This window comes from Phragmites australis, chromosome 6 (genome assembly GCF_958298935.1).
Source record: "Phragmites australis chromosome 6, lpPhrAust1.1, whole genome shotgun sequence".
In the NCBI taxonomy this organism is placed as follows: Eukaryota; Viridiplantae; Streptophyta; class Magnoliopsida; order Poales; family Poaceae; genus Phragmites; species Phragmites australis.
In genome coordinates, this window is record NC_084926.1 from 42,314,603 (window position 1) to 42,329,367 (window position 14,765).

At 41.4% G+C, this 14,765-nt stretch overlaps 1 protein-coding gene across 1 annotated transcript; it reads right to left on the reverse strand.

Moving 5' to 3' along the window:
* Positions 1 to 8,082: 8,082 nt before the first annotated feature.
* On the reverse strand, positions 8,083 to 12,890 carry LOC133922593 (glyceraldehyde-3-phosphate dehydrogenase GAPCP1, chloroplastic-like). Its single transcript, XM_062367980.1, has 14 exons — positions 12,652 to 12,890; positions 12,070 to 12,140; positions 11,932 to 11,990; positions 11,800 to 11,838; positions 11,337 to 11,437; positions 10,636 to 10,748; positions 9,975 to 10,074; positions 9,730 to 9,876; positions 9,520 to 9,580; positions 9,328 to 9,425; positions 9,110 to 9,252; positions 8,581 to 8,664; positions 8,407 to 8,496; positions 8,083 to 8,312 (listed from the first exon to the last, which is right to left on the reverse strand). The coding sequence occupies exons 1-14, from the start codon at positions 12,712 to 12,714 to the stop codon at positions 8,258 to 8,260; spliced, it is 1,224 nt and encodes a 407-aa protein (XP_062223964.1). The 5' UTR covers positions 12,715 to 12,890; the 3' UTR covers positions 8,083 to 8,257.
* Between the last annotated feature and the right edge of the window lie 1,875 nt (positions 12,891 to 14,765).

A 14,765-nucleotide genomic window follows, 5' to 3' on the forward strand; every position in this document is an offset into this window, starting at 1 on the left:
TAATCGACAAGCACTGTGCCGATTGTCATCGTCAGGTGAACACTCAACAGTTCGTGTGCTCGGATTTTTCGTGCTGCATGTACTATTGTACTGTCCTCATCTATCACTTAAAGCTATGACGTGAAGGTGCACGCGTCAGGCAGATGGCTACTTGGCAAGCACTGTGCCGATCCAAATCACCTGTGCTCACGTAAAGAGAAGCAACAACTTCGCTTGCTACAGTACCCGGACATCAATAGTCCGAGTGTTGGCGCCAAAATCGTGCCAATGCAAATTTCAATGTCTCGCGCAGTTAATCACGCTGCCGTTGTTGATGAGTTGTACCATGATGGCATGATCGATGCATATCACTGTTAACTCCAGCTTTTTCAATGCTGAAAAAAAACTTTTTTGTGAGGCAATCGAGCCACATGAACTTTTCGTTAACTGCCAGTAAAGATTTGAACATTTTGGTTCGAACAAAGCAAACATTTTGTGTGCATATATTGATCCTGGATATATGTAATCAGCAAAATTAATGGACGTGCAGATCAGGGCTGATCCTGAGATTCTGGTGGCCCAGGGCAAAGCTAAAAACGATGTCCCATTAAATTGAAACATCAAAAAATAATTAATATATAATTATAAAGATAATATTTGATGTATTAAAAAAGTTATTTCTCGTAAACGCTTAAAGTATATAAAAAATAACGTTCACCTCAAATATTTTGTAAAGATCATCTTAAATAATTTCTTCTAACATGTGGTGAAAATTGAAAAAAAAAATTACATTAGCGATTAAAAACTAGTGTAAAACTATAAAAGCACATAATCAACTTAATGAAATCTTACCAATTAGCATGTGGTGACATAAACTCCTAAGAATTTGTAACCCCAAGATTCCAACCCGTGCCGTCAACTGAAGGCTTACAGTTTGCTGCAAAAGTGCAAATCTTACCAATTAAGCTAAGTCGCTGATAGAGATAATATGATTACTTCAAAATTGCAATTGGTCATCACATGATGAGTACTGACGTGCTAATTGTTAAATTGTACACATGGGAAATATGAAAGAACCGGTTGCATGCTTGCTACTTTGCTTGCATGTTTGATGTTTGATGTTTGATGTTGCATCGATCAGGTCATCACTCATCAAGAACAGGTTCTGATGTTGCTTCCGTGAGAATTGAGATGAGAATTTCTTTACCTTGAGACTTCAATCTTCAGGCTGAGTGGCAATCCCATATGGCCAGATTCCTGGTCACTCAATATGGCCTGAAGTTCAGGCTGACTTGATCGATTGCACTCAGCACGTGAATATGTGATGACTTGATCGATTTTCCCGACAGAGCGGTCACTGCATCAACACCTCAGCGGTGCTGTAGCCGCGGCCTAATGCCTGCGGTGGTCGAATCGTTTTTCAGGCATTTTCATACCCATTGGTCTTCAGACCAGACCCATACCATAGCTTCCGCATGACGATGGTCCTGGCTGACCTCTCGAGCATCCAGCTCAGGAGGCGCCAACCCCACAACCACACCCACTACACATCGCTGGCAAAACCTAGCACTCGGCAGACGCAAGACGATGAGATGAGCCGACAAGGAGATGAGAAGACACGAGAATACGAGATCAGACCGGCTGCATCGGCACTTCAACAATCGGTAGACGTGTGCGGGCAGCGTGCTATTGCTAAGCGCCAACCACACGATATGGGCCATATGCGCCGCTGATATGTGATATGGCCTGTACAATATGGGCCTAACTGATTGAGGTGGGCAAAAACTTGATACAAAATAGAAAATACACTATATGTGTATATATATGGGTGGCCCCTGTTTTTGGGGCCTGAGGTGGTCGCCCCGCTTGCCCTCCCAGGACCGGCCTTAGGACATCTCTAACAGAGTCGGTTTTTGGAATCGGCATCGACTATGCGCCAGTTTTGCCGTTCGGCTAGGGTTGCATCGCCCTCCAACTATTCGGTGCTACAGTGTTGTGGCCGTGACACTGTACCATCAGGACAGAAGCAAATTTGCTGCCGAGCTGGACCATCTGTATTACTGTGGCGTGTGTATGACTGCGGGTTTGAGGGGAGGAGGAGAGTAACGAAAGTTAGGAAATATGGTAGCTGTTGGAAATGAAAAAAATAGGGATACTGTAATAATGTTAGAGAATATTATAATAATATTATAAGGATAATTTTTTAAAGTATCAGTTAGAGACGTCCTTAGTACAGATCTTTTTTTTAAGGTCCTTCCGTTTTCAAGTTTCGTTTAAGAATACATGTCAAATTTTAAATACTTTGGCCTAGGAAATATGGTTGCTCACATAGAACAAAACATAACCACGATGCAATGAATCGATAACTCTCCATTATGCCAACCGGCTTATTATCACGCACGGTACAAACCATGGATGTAACCAAAATATTTTTACGGAGCATGGCGCTCGTCATGCATGCTCGTTACATGCACATATATTTCTACATTTCTACGGTGCATGCGGCGGCGGCCCCTGCTCGGCGCACTTGACGCAGAGGCAGACGCCGAGCTCGTCGCACTCGCCGCCGTCGTAGTGGACGGCCCCGCACTTCCTGGCGCATGTCTTCAGGCCGCCCTTCTCGCGGCAGGCGCCGCTGTCCGGCGACGGGAACGTTATGCACCAAGCTTCCACACCTGCATCTGCTCCATCAAAGTTTTTTATTTTGTTAAAAAAGTTTTCATGTGAAACACAAAGCAATCATCACGAGGACAAAAGTTATGCATATTGGTAGAATGCCATGCATGTGTTTTAATTTCTACTACGTGCTTACCATGAGACACGAAGACTAGTGCCAGCATGAGGGCAGATGCAACGAGGACTGTGGCCTTGCAAGCCATGGCTAAACTTTGGGATCGACTGGCTTGCAAAATCCGATCGAGGGGTAGCTAGGATGACAAGAGCGAGTGAACTTGGATGCTTGTAGGACTGTGGAGAGGTGAAATTAAAGGGGGATTACTGTCAAGGATGCTCTGCAAACAGCGCTAGCTAGAGGTTATATGCAAATGGAGGATAACCTTGTATTGATTAGGTTCTACAAATGATGCTGTAAAATTTGTACATCGTTGATTGGAATTAAGTTATGTTACCTTTTTTAGATAATAAAATAAAAGCATTACATCTACTACATCCAAGGATGACCAAGGTCCAGTTTGGTGGCTGATGAAGAATGACTAAAAAACAGTAACTTTTACGTAGTAGTTTTGTAATGTAAGGGACGAGACATGCAAGTCTTGTTTTGTTTGTGCTAAATGAAGGTTTGAGAGCCTATCTAGCATAGACCGGTCCCAACTTTTTTAACAAAATAAAAAAACTTTGATTGGAATTCAAAACTTTCAATTCGAAACTTTTGACTTAAAAATGTCAAATAACCGATCCATCCTATGGTTAACAATAGACTAAACTGTGGTACATGCATGCATACAACTACAAGTATATTCTAGCCGGGTATTTCTAGCCTCGTTCTCACGCAATTTCTAGACCTCCCTATGCGTTGTTACATTCTGAGTCCAGACAGCCCCTTTCTTCTCCTCCGACAAGGTTAGGGTTCAGGGTTGGAGGTTAGGGTGAGGGATGAGGGTTCATCAAAGTCCAGCGAGCTTGGAGAGAGAAGCTTGCTGCGGCAGGCTAGCTCGGCGATGGTGACGATTTGTGTGCGAGGCGGCAAGGAGGTGAGGGCGCCACCGGCTTAGGTTACAGAGAACGGATTGTGGAGCAGAGCGGGGATTATGATAACAATGACAGGGGAAACAAACGAGACGATGGCAAGGAGGCTTCGGCGATGGGGTAGGGTGGCAGCACGTATGTGCAGCGGTGGGGGCAAGGGATGGATCTGCGGCGGGAGTAAGAAGAAAATAGTGAAAAACACTCTGGTCACTACATAAGAAACTACCGTCACTAATAAGTGGTCATTAGTGACGGGTCGTAATATGACCCATCACTGATGATAATAGCGACGGATCAAGTTGTGACTCGTCACTAATGACTAGATCATCAGTAACGGGACATCCTAGGGCAGTTATTTGTGACAGGTCAAGTTGTGATCCGTCATTAATGATAAAGTCATTCGTGATGGGTCGTCCTAGGGTGACGGGTCAAGTTGTGACCCGTCACTAATGATAAGTTCATCAGTGATGGGCCGTCCTAGACCAATCATTAGTGATGGTTCGTTCTATGCCAGTCATAAGTGACGGGTCAACTTATAATCTATCACTAATGACCAACTCCAGTCACTAATGACAGTATTCGCAAATATTTTTATTTTTATTTTATTTTCTCTTTTTTTCATCTTAGCAGCACTAGAATAGAAACCATTGTATATTTCTGCTCAAGTTTGATGTAAGGTGTGGCGGCTATGGACACAAACACGCGCTTCGAAAATGATGCAGAAACTTTCAGGGACGAGAACACAATCTTTCAAGCCATTTTTGGCCTTAAAAAATTCTCTGAACCAGACAAAGTGAGGGAGAAACGGATGTAACTATTTTTGTAGATGTACGTAGAGTCAAAAAAAGTTAAAATTGGAGTCAGTATGCAAAAGTTATGCCTGTTTTACCGAATGCACTCCGGGTCACCTATCAAATTATAACCCTCGGTGAAATTTGGCAAAAATTAGTCATTAGTGACGAGTCGTGGTTATAACGTGTCACTAATAACCTTCGGCAAAGAATGTTAAAAGGATAAATTATCCAGTTTCTATCACAACTACGTGATAGTAAATGTGATAAGGTGGCTACACACGCGAGGAGGAGGTTGCGGGTTCGATTTCCATGGAACGCAATCTTGAAAATAATGTGAAAAAAACGTAGCTTATGAGGCATATAGGACGTGCTTGCGTTGGGATGACTCAGGTGAATTTTTTTTTGACTTTTGCGTGTCAAAAAAAAATAAAAAATGTTCATTGGTCATTGACGGTCAAGATTACAACCCATCACTAATGTTCAATGAATAGTGACGGATCACGGTTACGACCTGTCACTGATGACTGAACATAATGACCTACCACTAATGAGATTATTAGTGACGGATCATCATCCGTCACTAATGATAAGACCTATCATTAGTGACGCGATAAGAGTGACGAGTACGAGACCCGTCACTGGTGCCGGTTATCACCCGGTACTAATAACTTTATTTCACCTAGTAGGTGCCATGTAGACGGAGCCAAATATAAAATGTAAGTGTGTGATTGGCATTATTGTAGGAGAGCCCCAGGGTATATTGTTCATGCATGCACTATTGGCGATGCAAACAAATTTAAAACGTTGATTCGAGGTGTGCCCTACGTAGTAGACTACTAGTGCTTTGCGACAAAAACGGAGAGGAAACGGATGGAAAATGTGCTTACTGTATTTGTTTTTATTTTTTTTGTTAGAAATGAAAATGAATATGAATACGAATACCCCAGATATTACCACGAATAATATAGAATTAATAAAAGTAGAATGTGGCCACGAAAATTTGTTGGAACATCAAAAGCACTCAAATTATTCGCACAATAATTAACAAGCAAAGCAAAGGTTTTCATGCTATATATTGGCACAATATGGATCATCCAAGTATCCTCGCAACAATGCATGGTCGCATGCTATGATAGCTCGGGACATTAATCCAACGTTTAGTGCGACACTCATCATATACATCATGCAAAGTATTTTTCACAAACTAACAAATTGACATTAATCAAGTTGAAAACATGAGTTACTAGTTTATGAAGAAAAATTAACCAAGTTCGACTCATAGATGCTTGTGACACTTAGTTTTTCCACATTCACACACTCAAGTGTGCTGGCTAGCTTTTATGATTAGGTTTAGCACCACATCCTCATGTTATTGAAATTGAACATATACTAGCATCTCACCATCTGTTAGCATCTCTTTGGGGTTTTGCAACTGAACATGCATGCCGGGCACAAGAAACTTGTTTATTTGTTTATTTTGGGTGAAGCAATAGAAATTTGTTAACACAAAATCAAAATATCCCGATATCGTCATATTTCTTTTCTTCGAGGATCATGTCGACACCATCATCATTCGTTGCAACTGCTAGCTAGCTAACATTCTCCCGCTCCGGCGACGGGCACGGCGCGGTGCACAGGCAGACGCGGTGGTCCGGGTCGGCGACGTCGGTGAAGCAGTAGCCATCCGTGTACCCCTCGCCTCGGCAGGCGGCGACGCAGGCGGTCTTGCTCCCGCAGTCGCCCTTGAACGTCCTACTGCGCTCGACGGCGGAGCACTCGCCGCCGGCGCTGGCCTGCAGATCCTCAACGCCTGCCGCAGATCAAAGATATATGAAGATTTGAACCTTGCATGCATGCTGTAGGGGGCTCCCCTGCAGATATACTTGCATGCATGCATGGAATATATTGATTGGCAGCCAAAATGGATATGTATCAATATTTCTTGCTTTTGCATGCACTCTGCAATCATTAAAAAATTATGTGCATGCATATATTGATCCTGGATACACACACACACACACACAAAATAATGAACGTAAATTTTGTTTTAAGAGGTGGACGTCTATAGCATCTAATTAATACTTGCATATATGCATGCATGCATGCACTCAAATTTTGTTTCAAGCTGCACTAAAATTTGTACAGTTCAGGTTTTTGGCGTGCTGTAGAGGGCTCCTGCATACATGCATGCACGGAGTATATTGATTGGCAGCCAAAATGGATATGTATCGATATGTCCTGCTTTTGCATGCATGTAAGGCTTGATCAAACACCTATTTATAGGATTATTACTTGGGAAAAGTTTGAGGTTTAGTATGTAAGGCTTGATTAACCACCTATTTATAGGGTTATTACTTGGGAAAAATGTCGAGCATTGTCAGCTGGTCTGGTATGCTATATACATATTTAACTTAATTTGTCAAGAAATTATTTGGCACCTAGCAAAATTAAAGCTGATTATATTTCCACAAATTGGGTGTCGTTTTATGAAAGGCAATGCTTGAGGTGGCGAATAACTGAGTTTTACTAATATTTGGCAGACTTTAATGATCGCTTATTATTATAGACTGTAGAAAGATGACCGGGGATTAATGTAGGATAGGCCAGTTTAATTAGAGGCTGCATCAACCTAGTACAATATTGCTTAGGCTCAGTTAGTGTTTTTGTGGTGGAATTTGTCCATCCAAATTCAAATTCTAGACTCGACATAGGTGCATCCATGTATATGCATCCATGTAGATATGTGTGGGTGTAAGTGTGGTGCGCGTACTTAAAAAAACCTTGTACAATATTGATTTGAATTTAATTAAGAACCATTTCGTGACTGATGAAGAATGACACAACCAAGTTAGCAACCATGATTAGCGGGCAACTGTCCCCGTCTGTTTAATCAATTTTAGTTGAAAAGGATTTATCAGGAGCCAAATATATGTTGTGGCTATAGGTCGGTGATAGTAGCAGTATGAATATAGGAAGGAATGATTTTGATCCAGGATGTTCTGTGTTATTTGGTAGTCCATCACTTGACTGAAAAGTACAGCATCGATGATGACAGGAAGAACGGTTGGATCAGTTCGAGATTGCCAGCTTAATTTGAGCTTTTTTTTTTAGATAAGGAACATAAGTTCCTGCCTGTGCATCTCTCATTGCACACAGCTTAGTTTTAGCTGCTCAACCATTGATATGCTCGTCAGTCGTCATTTTTATGTACATATATAATCATCGAGATGCATGCGTAATTGGTTCACTTTACAACTATATGAACATTATTCCAGTTTTCTTTCTATTTTGAACATTATTCCGGCTTAATCACCGTGCATATTTATGACTTTTCTGGCCAATGCACCAGCGCCTACGATCGATGGAAATTGCAGACGACGCGAGACCTTAGCGATGATACGATACTAAGAAAAAGAGAGATGTTGATTGTCATGTCTTCACAATGGTGCAAATGAATCTAAATTTGGTGGAATTGGTGATACCCATTGCCTTTCAGTCTCTCCATGTGCTTATATTGTTTCAGTCCAATCATGGATCACCTTAACCGTATCTCCTTATGACATTACAAGTAATAATGAATAAAGTCGACTAAACAAACCATATAATCCACTCAGCAATTCCACATACCAGGGTGCTACAGAGCAAATTTTACCCCTGCTACGGATCCAAGTCCCTTTTTGCCTGTGTTCAACATTAAAATTATTCCAAGGCATATCTAAAAAAGAAAAAGGGCCGACAAAATTGCAACCTTCCTATGCTACAGGAGGATTCTCAACACATCAATGCTTGGCGCTGACAAGAGCCATGTGGGCGATCAGATCCAGAACCCGGTTGCTGAAGAGAAGGAAACAACACGCATGAATCCTTAGGCCACTTGAAGATTGAACCTTCAAGAAATGATGTGACGATATAATTAGCAAACTCTCACCTGTAGCCCCACTCGTTGTCGTACCAAGACACAAGCTTCATGAAGGAAGAGCTCAGTCCAATACCAGCCTTGGCATCAAAGATGCTTGACCTGATATACAAAGGCAATGATGTGATTTCAGCTACCTTCCCACACGAGACAATTTACATTATGTGAGTAGATTTAAGTAATCACCTGGAATCACCAACAAAGTCATTGGAAACAACATCCTCATCTGTGTAGCCTAGAATACCTTTGAGTGCACCCTCTGATGCCTCCCTGAAACAAAGAGATGGTAAGGTCCACTGTAGGTCGTCAAACAATGTGCACTTCGTGCTCTCTACATAAATCATAGACTGTAGCAGGACACACTTTGAATGAAGTCAACACAGATTTTCTAACGCAACTAGAGTCAACATCAGGAAACAATTGACTACCCTTTGTGCAACTGCGCAGCCTAAGGGGAGCAAGATGTTAAACCGAGACATTTTGATACCCCTCTCTACATCCTACACATGCTACAACTACCTCCAGTGAATATGCATCATACATTCTGTGGACCCTCAAATCATTGACGACTCCTTTATCAATAAGCTTGTGTGAAAGGCTGAAAGCTTGTGTATTACTCAACAGAATACCAAACCGGAAGCCGAAAGGTGTTGAACAAGGAACCAAACAGAAATAACAAATAATATGCATGAACAAATGAGATAATTCTACATACTTGATGGCTGCTTTCACATCATCATAGGAGGCGCTTTTCTCGATACGGCATGTCAAGTCCACAACAGAGACATTTGGTGTTGGAACTCGGAAGGCCATGCCAGTGAGCTTTCCATTCAGCTCAGGTAGGACTTTTCCAACAGCCTGAGAGTAAGGCAAACCAGTCAGCCGAAAAAAAAAGTTTTAAAAGAAACACAGTGTGCCATTGACTTGAGCTACCTTTGCTGCACCAGTGGAGCTAGGAATTATGTTTTGGCCAGCACCACGTCCACCTCTCCAATCCTTCATTGAAGGACCATCAACAGTCTTCTGGGTGGCTGAATATAGCAAAGTAAGCTTTTCATGACACCTAATTTGAAGCTGACAAATGACTTAACAGATAAAGAGACTGGAGGACAACCAGTAACCAACCTGTTGTGGCATGAACAGTTGTCATGAGGCCCTCAACAATGCCAAATTCCTCGTGGACAACCTGCACAGCATGGTCAACAAATGAGTATCATTGGAAAAGGCAGATAATATGAACCATGAGTCATTTATTGTGATTGTCAAGTCTGCTGCTCAGCAGAAACTGAACACTGGTAAAAAGAAAGCAACAGGAAAAAGGAATGGGGAAGTGACCTTGGCAAGTGGAGCAAGACAGTTGGTGGTGCAACTCGCGTTAGAAACAACATTCATCTTTGGGTCGTACCTATTCTCATTAACTCCAACTACAAACATGGGAGCATCTGCTGATGGCGCAGAAATCACCACTTTCTTAGCGCCACCCTATAAACAAGGCAGCAGAAACCTCACCGTTTAGTTTGATATGAAAAGGTATGTAGTTTTCTGATTAGATGACATTGTTGAAGAACTGGTATACAAACCTTCAAGTGTGCCGATGCTGTCTCAGTCGTCGTAAAAACACCAGAAGACTCAACAACATATTCAGCTCCATAGTTACCCCATGGAATCTGTGCAGGATCTCTGGAAATTTTGAGGCAAAAAGTTGCAAATTATTAAATACAGATGTAACAAAAACTAAGAATCTTGAGGTAAAAAATAATAAAGCTACAGAACCAACAAATAGTATTGCAAAATCACAACAGTTCATTATATGACTATGAGAAACGCAAAAGAAGGGATTGTTGCAGTACTCCAGATATACAACAGTGCAGTTCTTGTACTCCAGAAACAGCATAAGTGCTAATAAACAATGTACATATACATGAAAACACTGTACATTGTAACAGATTGAAGAAATTCGTGATACTGCAAGACATGCTTGCAAGTTGTAAAGTGTGCTGAGATGTGTCTACAAAGCAGGCTGAAATAAACAATCCAAGAATATTGAAAGTAATTCAAACACAAGCCATCTAATCGCAGAGAAACAGAGGTATGCATCCACAAGAATTCAACCAAATCAAACTTTACTGACACAATTGCAAGAGAACAATGCTGTGTACAATAAACAAATATAATAGTAAGATTAAGCACAACAGAAATACAATCAGATAATCCTGATGCAGTCTCAAATGTCGACATTACCTTTTGCTTGTAATTGTGATTTTCTTCCCATTGATCTCCAGGGTTGTATCATCCACAACATAAATAGAACCTTTAAATGGACCATGAGTGGAGTCATACTTGAACATATAGGCCTGGAAAACGGGAAGATTACATAGCAATTAAAATCAAACACAACCAAAGCTACATCTCATGCATAGATGGAGTTGTTACTCCTACAGTGATGGAAAGAATGTAGCAGTAGAATTAAATTTGGCAAATTCTCATGCGTTGCATCATTCCAGTGGACAATTTGCATTCACTGAACAGATAAAATAGGGAAGACAGTTGCAAGAAAATGGAAACAATGCTTTTGTACGCGAAATACATCGTATTATAAACGATCTTATACCAGTTGACTGGTAAAACCATCAATTGCATATCATATTTAAGCAACTTATGTGAAAACATATGAAGCACATCATCAATGAGCTAATAGGAAATACAGTTTGCATCAGACTAAATTGGATTATTTCGATTAATCTAGTAAAATCTTGAATTATCCACTGTAATCGTGCATCTCAGCTCAGGTGTAGCAGCTCTCAAAGGACCAGAAGGAAGATGCAAGCAAAACTCTAATCCCCAAAAAAATTGAAAACAAATTGTGCATTGCTGTTAAATGAAACGTTCAGACTCGAAAATATGAAATATTATAATCAAATCATTTCACATTGCTTCCTTACCATGTACTTAGCATCGATGAAAGGATCATTCACAGCCACAACTTCAATATCGTCTCTGCTGGTTGCAATTCGCAAGACCAACCTGCCAATCCGTCCAAACCCTACAACAACAAGAAATAGGGGTAAGAACAAATCAGAAATAGATCTATTTCACCTACTTGTAGTACCGAACTGCAAAGTAAGTCAGTAGCCGAGTGTGATTCAGTAAGCACAAGGTAGTTAGCCAGTGCAGCAAATACTCAACTGAGAACTGAGAACTATTTTTTTAACACCTTACAACATGATATTTAAACTAGTTCATCTGATTGCAGTGCATCCAATATAGCGAAAAAAGGGCCTAAGTATCAAGAACAAATGAATTGACCATCAAAGCCAAGGATGTACACAATTAATCTGTCTCATCCAAATTACAAAAAAAACTGCTACATCAACTTTGTTCATAGGGTGCACACAAGGAACTCACCATTGATGCCAATCTTCGTCTTCTCCCCACTCGAATATTCTACAGACCAACAAAAGAACAACAAAATTATAAATCCACTGCAGGATGCACAACTCTCTTCAAATGTAAATGTTGGTGAGCTCAACAACTTACGTGGGATAGCAGGGGGTGCCTGTGTAGCTATCGCCCTCAGCGGCTCAATGTTCCTAGCACTTGAGCTCACAGGAAGTTAGACATACCATACCAACATCTGAAATCACAGGTACGAGGTAGCGAGAAACAGGCGCTTACGACGAGGAGGCTGCGATGGAGAGGAAGCTGCAGCCGAAGTGAGCTGAGCCAGTGCTCCTCGCGCACGAGACCTACAACACAGCAGCCAAATTGCATCAGTGGGGTTTACAATCTGCTGGGAATTACGTATCAGGAGTGAGAAAATGGGCTTCGCTTATTTGCCACGCTGGCACATAGTCATAGACTCAGACAGTCCATCTGTCATTGACTTGGGTGGCATTACAATCAAAGTGGCCCAAGTTTTGGTGGCAAATTATCGATTTTTCCCAAACAGGAACCTGCTGGCTTCTGGAAACAACACAACGGACAAGAACTCTAAAAGCAAGAAACATTGCAATTTACACCGACCGAACGGCCGGAACGCAGGGGAAACATACCGTAATTGTTGCCTAAGACACGGTTGAGAGTTCCGCCGAACCGAACCAAAATAGGATCGGAGCCAAATCTAGACGCAGAAATAAAAACACGAAAGGAACTACCAACCAACAGCACGAGCCCCGTAGATTGCTAATAAAATCTAGAAAAACCAGGGCAAGGGGGACGGGACGGGGACGCGGCAGCACGGAGAACCAGTAGGTATACCTTGACGGGGTCGGCGGCGGCGCGGGGTCCGGCGGCGCGGAGGGGCACGGAGAGCGCCGCCATGGGAGGCAGGGGAATGGGCGGTGGCAGCGCGTGGGTGGGTGGGTGCGCTAGGGTTTGACCGAGGCAGGAGGGGAGAAGAGAGAAGGGGGCTGCCTTTTCCGGGGCCTGAAACGTTGGAGGCTGAGGGAGGCGAGCAGGGGAGGGGAAGGTGGCAGCTCGGCGGAAGCGTTCACCATGTCCTTATACTAAAAAAGAAGAAGGAAAAAAAAAAGGGTGGCCGCGCAACGTGCGCTTTCCGGCCCCTGGGTAGGTAGGCGGTGTACGCCGCTCCGTTCGCTCCCTTCCGGTGTTCTTGGTTGACTGAATTTGCCCCACGGCGGGTGAATGCGTATAATACACAAGAGAGAAACGTGTTTATTATCTGTATTTATTATTTTAATATTATCTAATAGATGTAAATATATATAGTATGGCTCGAGAGTAAAACTCGATTTGAATTTCATTTTACAATCTGATCTAACAGATGTAGACTTATGCATCCGTCAAAGTTGCACATAGCGTATAGCGACGCTTAGCGACAAGTGTTTCACTTAGCTTTTAGCGTTACCTATCGAACGATAAAGGATAAAATATATTATGAATATTTACCTATTTTATATAATTTTGTGTAGTTATATTTACTAATCAATACATAAAATATATTGATAAAGTATGAGACATAGTAGCAAAGGAAACATTACTAATAAAAATAGATAAATATGGTCCATTAATCTTTTAAGCTCAACTTTACTAATATAACAATGACATCTCAAAGTCTCACAAATAAGTTGGATAACAAGCACTAAATAATTATCTAAATTAAAATCTATGTCACATAAATATCAAACATCTGATTCACCACCTCCTGATTTAGGGAATGAACTTTCATGTCGTTAATGACCACATCTCAATGTCTTCATTTTTCTCATTGGAAGAAGATGAGGGTGAGAACTGCAATTCTTCCTTCTCAACATAAATAACTTTATTTCTTCTCTTTGCTTGGTTAGAACTAGAAGATGCAGTATTATGTGCTGTCTCTATCCTTCTTTTCCTTGTTGGACATGCAGAAGATGCCACATGTACAAGTTCAGCCGTTGATCCGGTGCTAGCTCAATGTTTTTATGTTTAAGGTTTATGATTGCATTTCACCTTTATATATGTAGCCATTGATTGGGCACTATTAGATTAAATTGGATAAAAACCTGACCCAAACATAATTTGATGTATATCGGTGATATATTAGTCTTGCGCTAAGATGATATATTACTATAATCGATGATAAATAAAAAAACATGAATTATGATTTTCTTGTATTTTTTTGGCGCCAGCCACTATTTAGACGCTATAGCGTCATATCGCCGCTATTTGCAAGCTTGGCATCTATTTATGAAGACGAACCCATTTATCAGTATCATAAATTTATCTTTATACAAGCAACCAATCACAAGTACAACTCTTGCATTTGCTCATGCGTCTCAAATTTAGTCAACTAAATATAAACTCAACTTAGTTTATCCAAACAAATACAACAAATCAAACATTTTCTTTTCAACTAATATGACTGCTCAGTCTACATATACAATACAGCTCTCCGTGTTCTCCGCTCTGCTCTGCTCTTGGTCTGCAAACTTGTGCTTCGCCTACCCCCACCAAACCTCCCACACTCTGGGCTCTTAATATAATCCTAACCACTCCGGTAAAAGACAGTGAGAGCCCCATCATGCTCTTGATTAAGAAAAGAGATCAATTGCCGTTCGTCTACAGAGATCAAACCCCATTCGTCTATCTTTGACTCCATCGATCTTTCTCCCCCGAATTGAGTGGTTTTCGTTTTTTCCACCCCGAATTGAGTTGGTTTTCGTTTTTTCTACATCAAGTCGCTGATTAGTTTTTTTCGAGTGATCATGTAGGGTTTGGCCTAGTTTGGAGCATGGGAATTTCCACCCTAGAATAGATGCCTTCATGGGAATTTCCACCTAGAATAGATGCCTTCTTCCCCTGCGTATTACTCGCAATCACTTTTTGAACAAATAAACTAGATGAACCTTAACGTAAACTTGTTGCCTTTTTAT

Excerpts from the sequence above, each read along its gene's own strand:
- LOC133922593 (XM_062367980.1), bottom strand. The coding sequence starts at position 12,714 with ATGGCGGCGCTCTCCGTGCCCCTCCGCGCCGCCGGACCCCGCGCCGCC. Across the intron at positions 11,839-11,931 it reads GGCACCCCCTGCTATCCCAC|AATATTCGAGTGGGGAGAAG; the intron begins GTAAGTTGTTGA and ends GTTGGTCTGTAG. Across the intron at positions 9,877-9,974 it reads CAGCATCGGCACACTTGAAG|GGTGGCGCTAAGAAAGTGGT; the intron begins GTTTGTATACCA and ends CCTTGTTTATAG.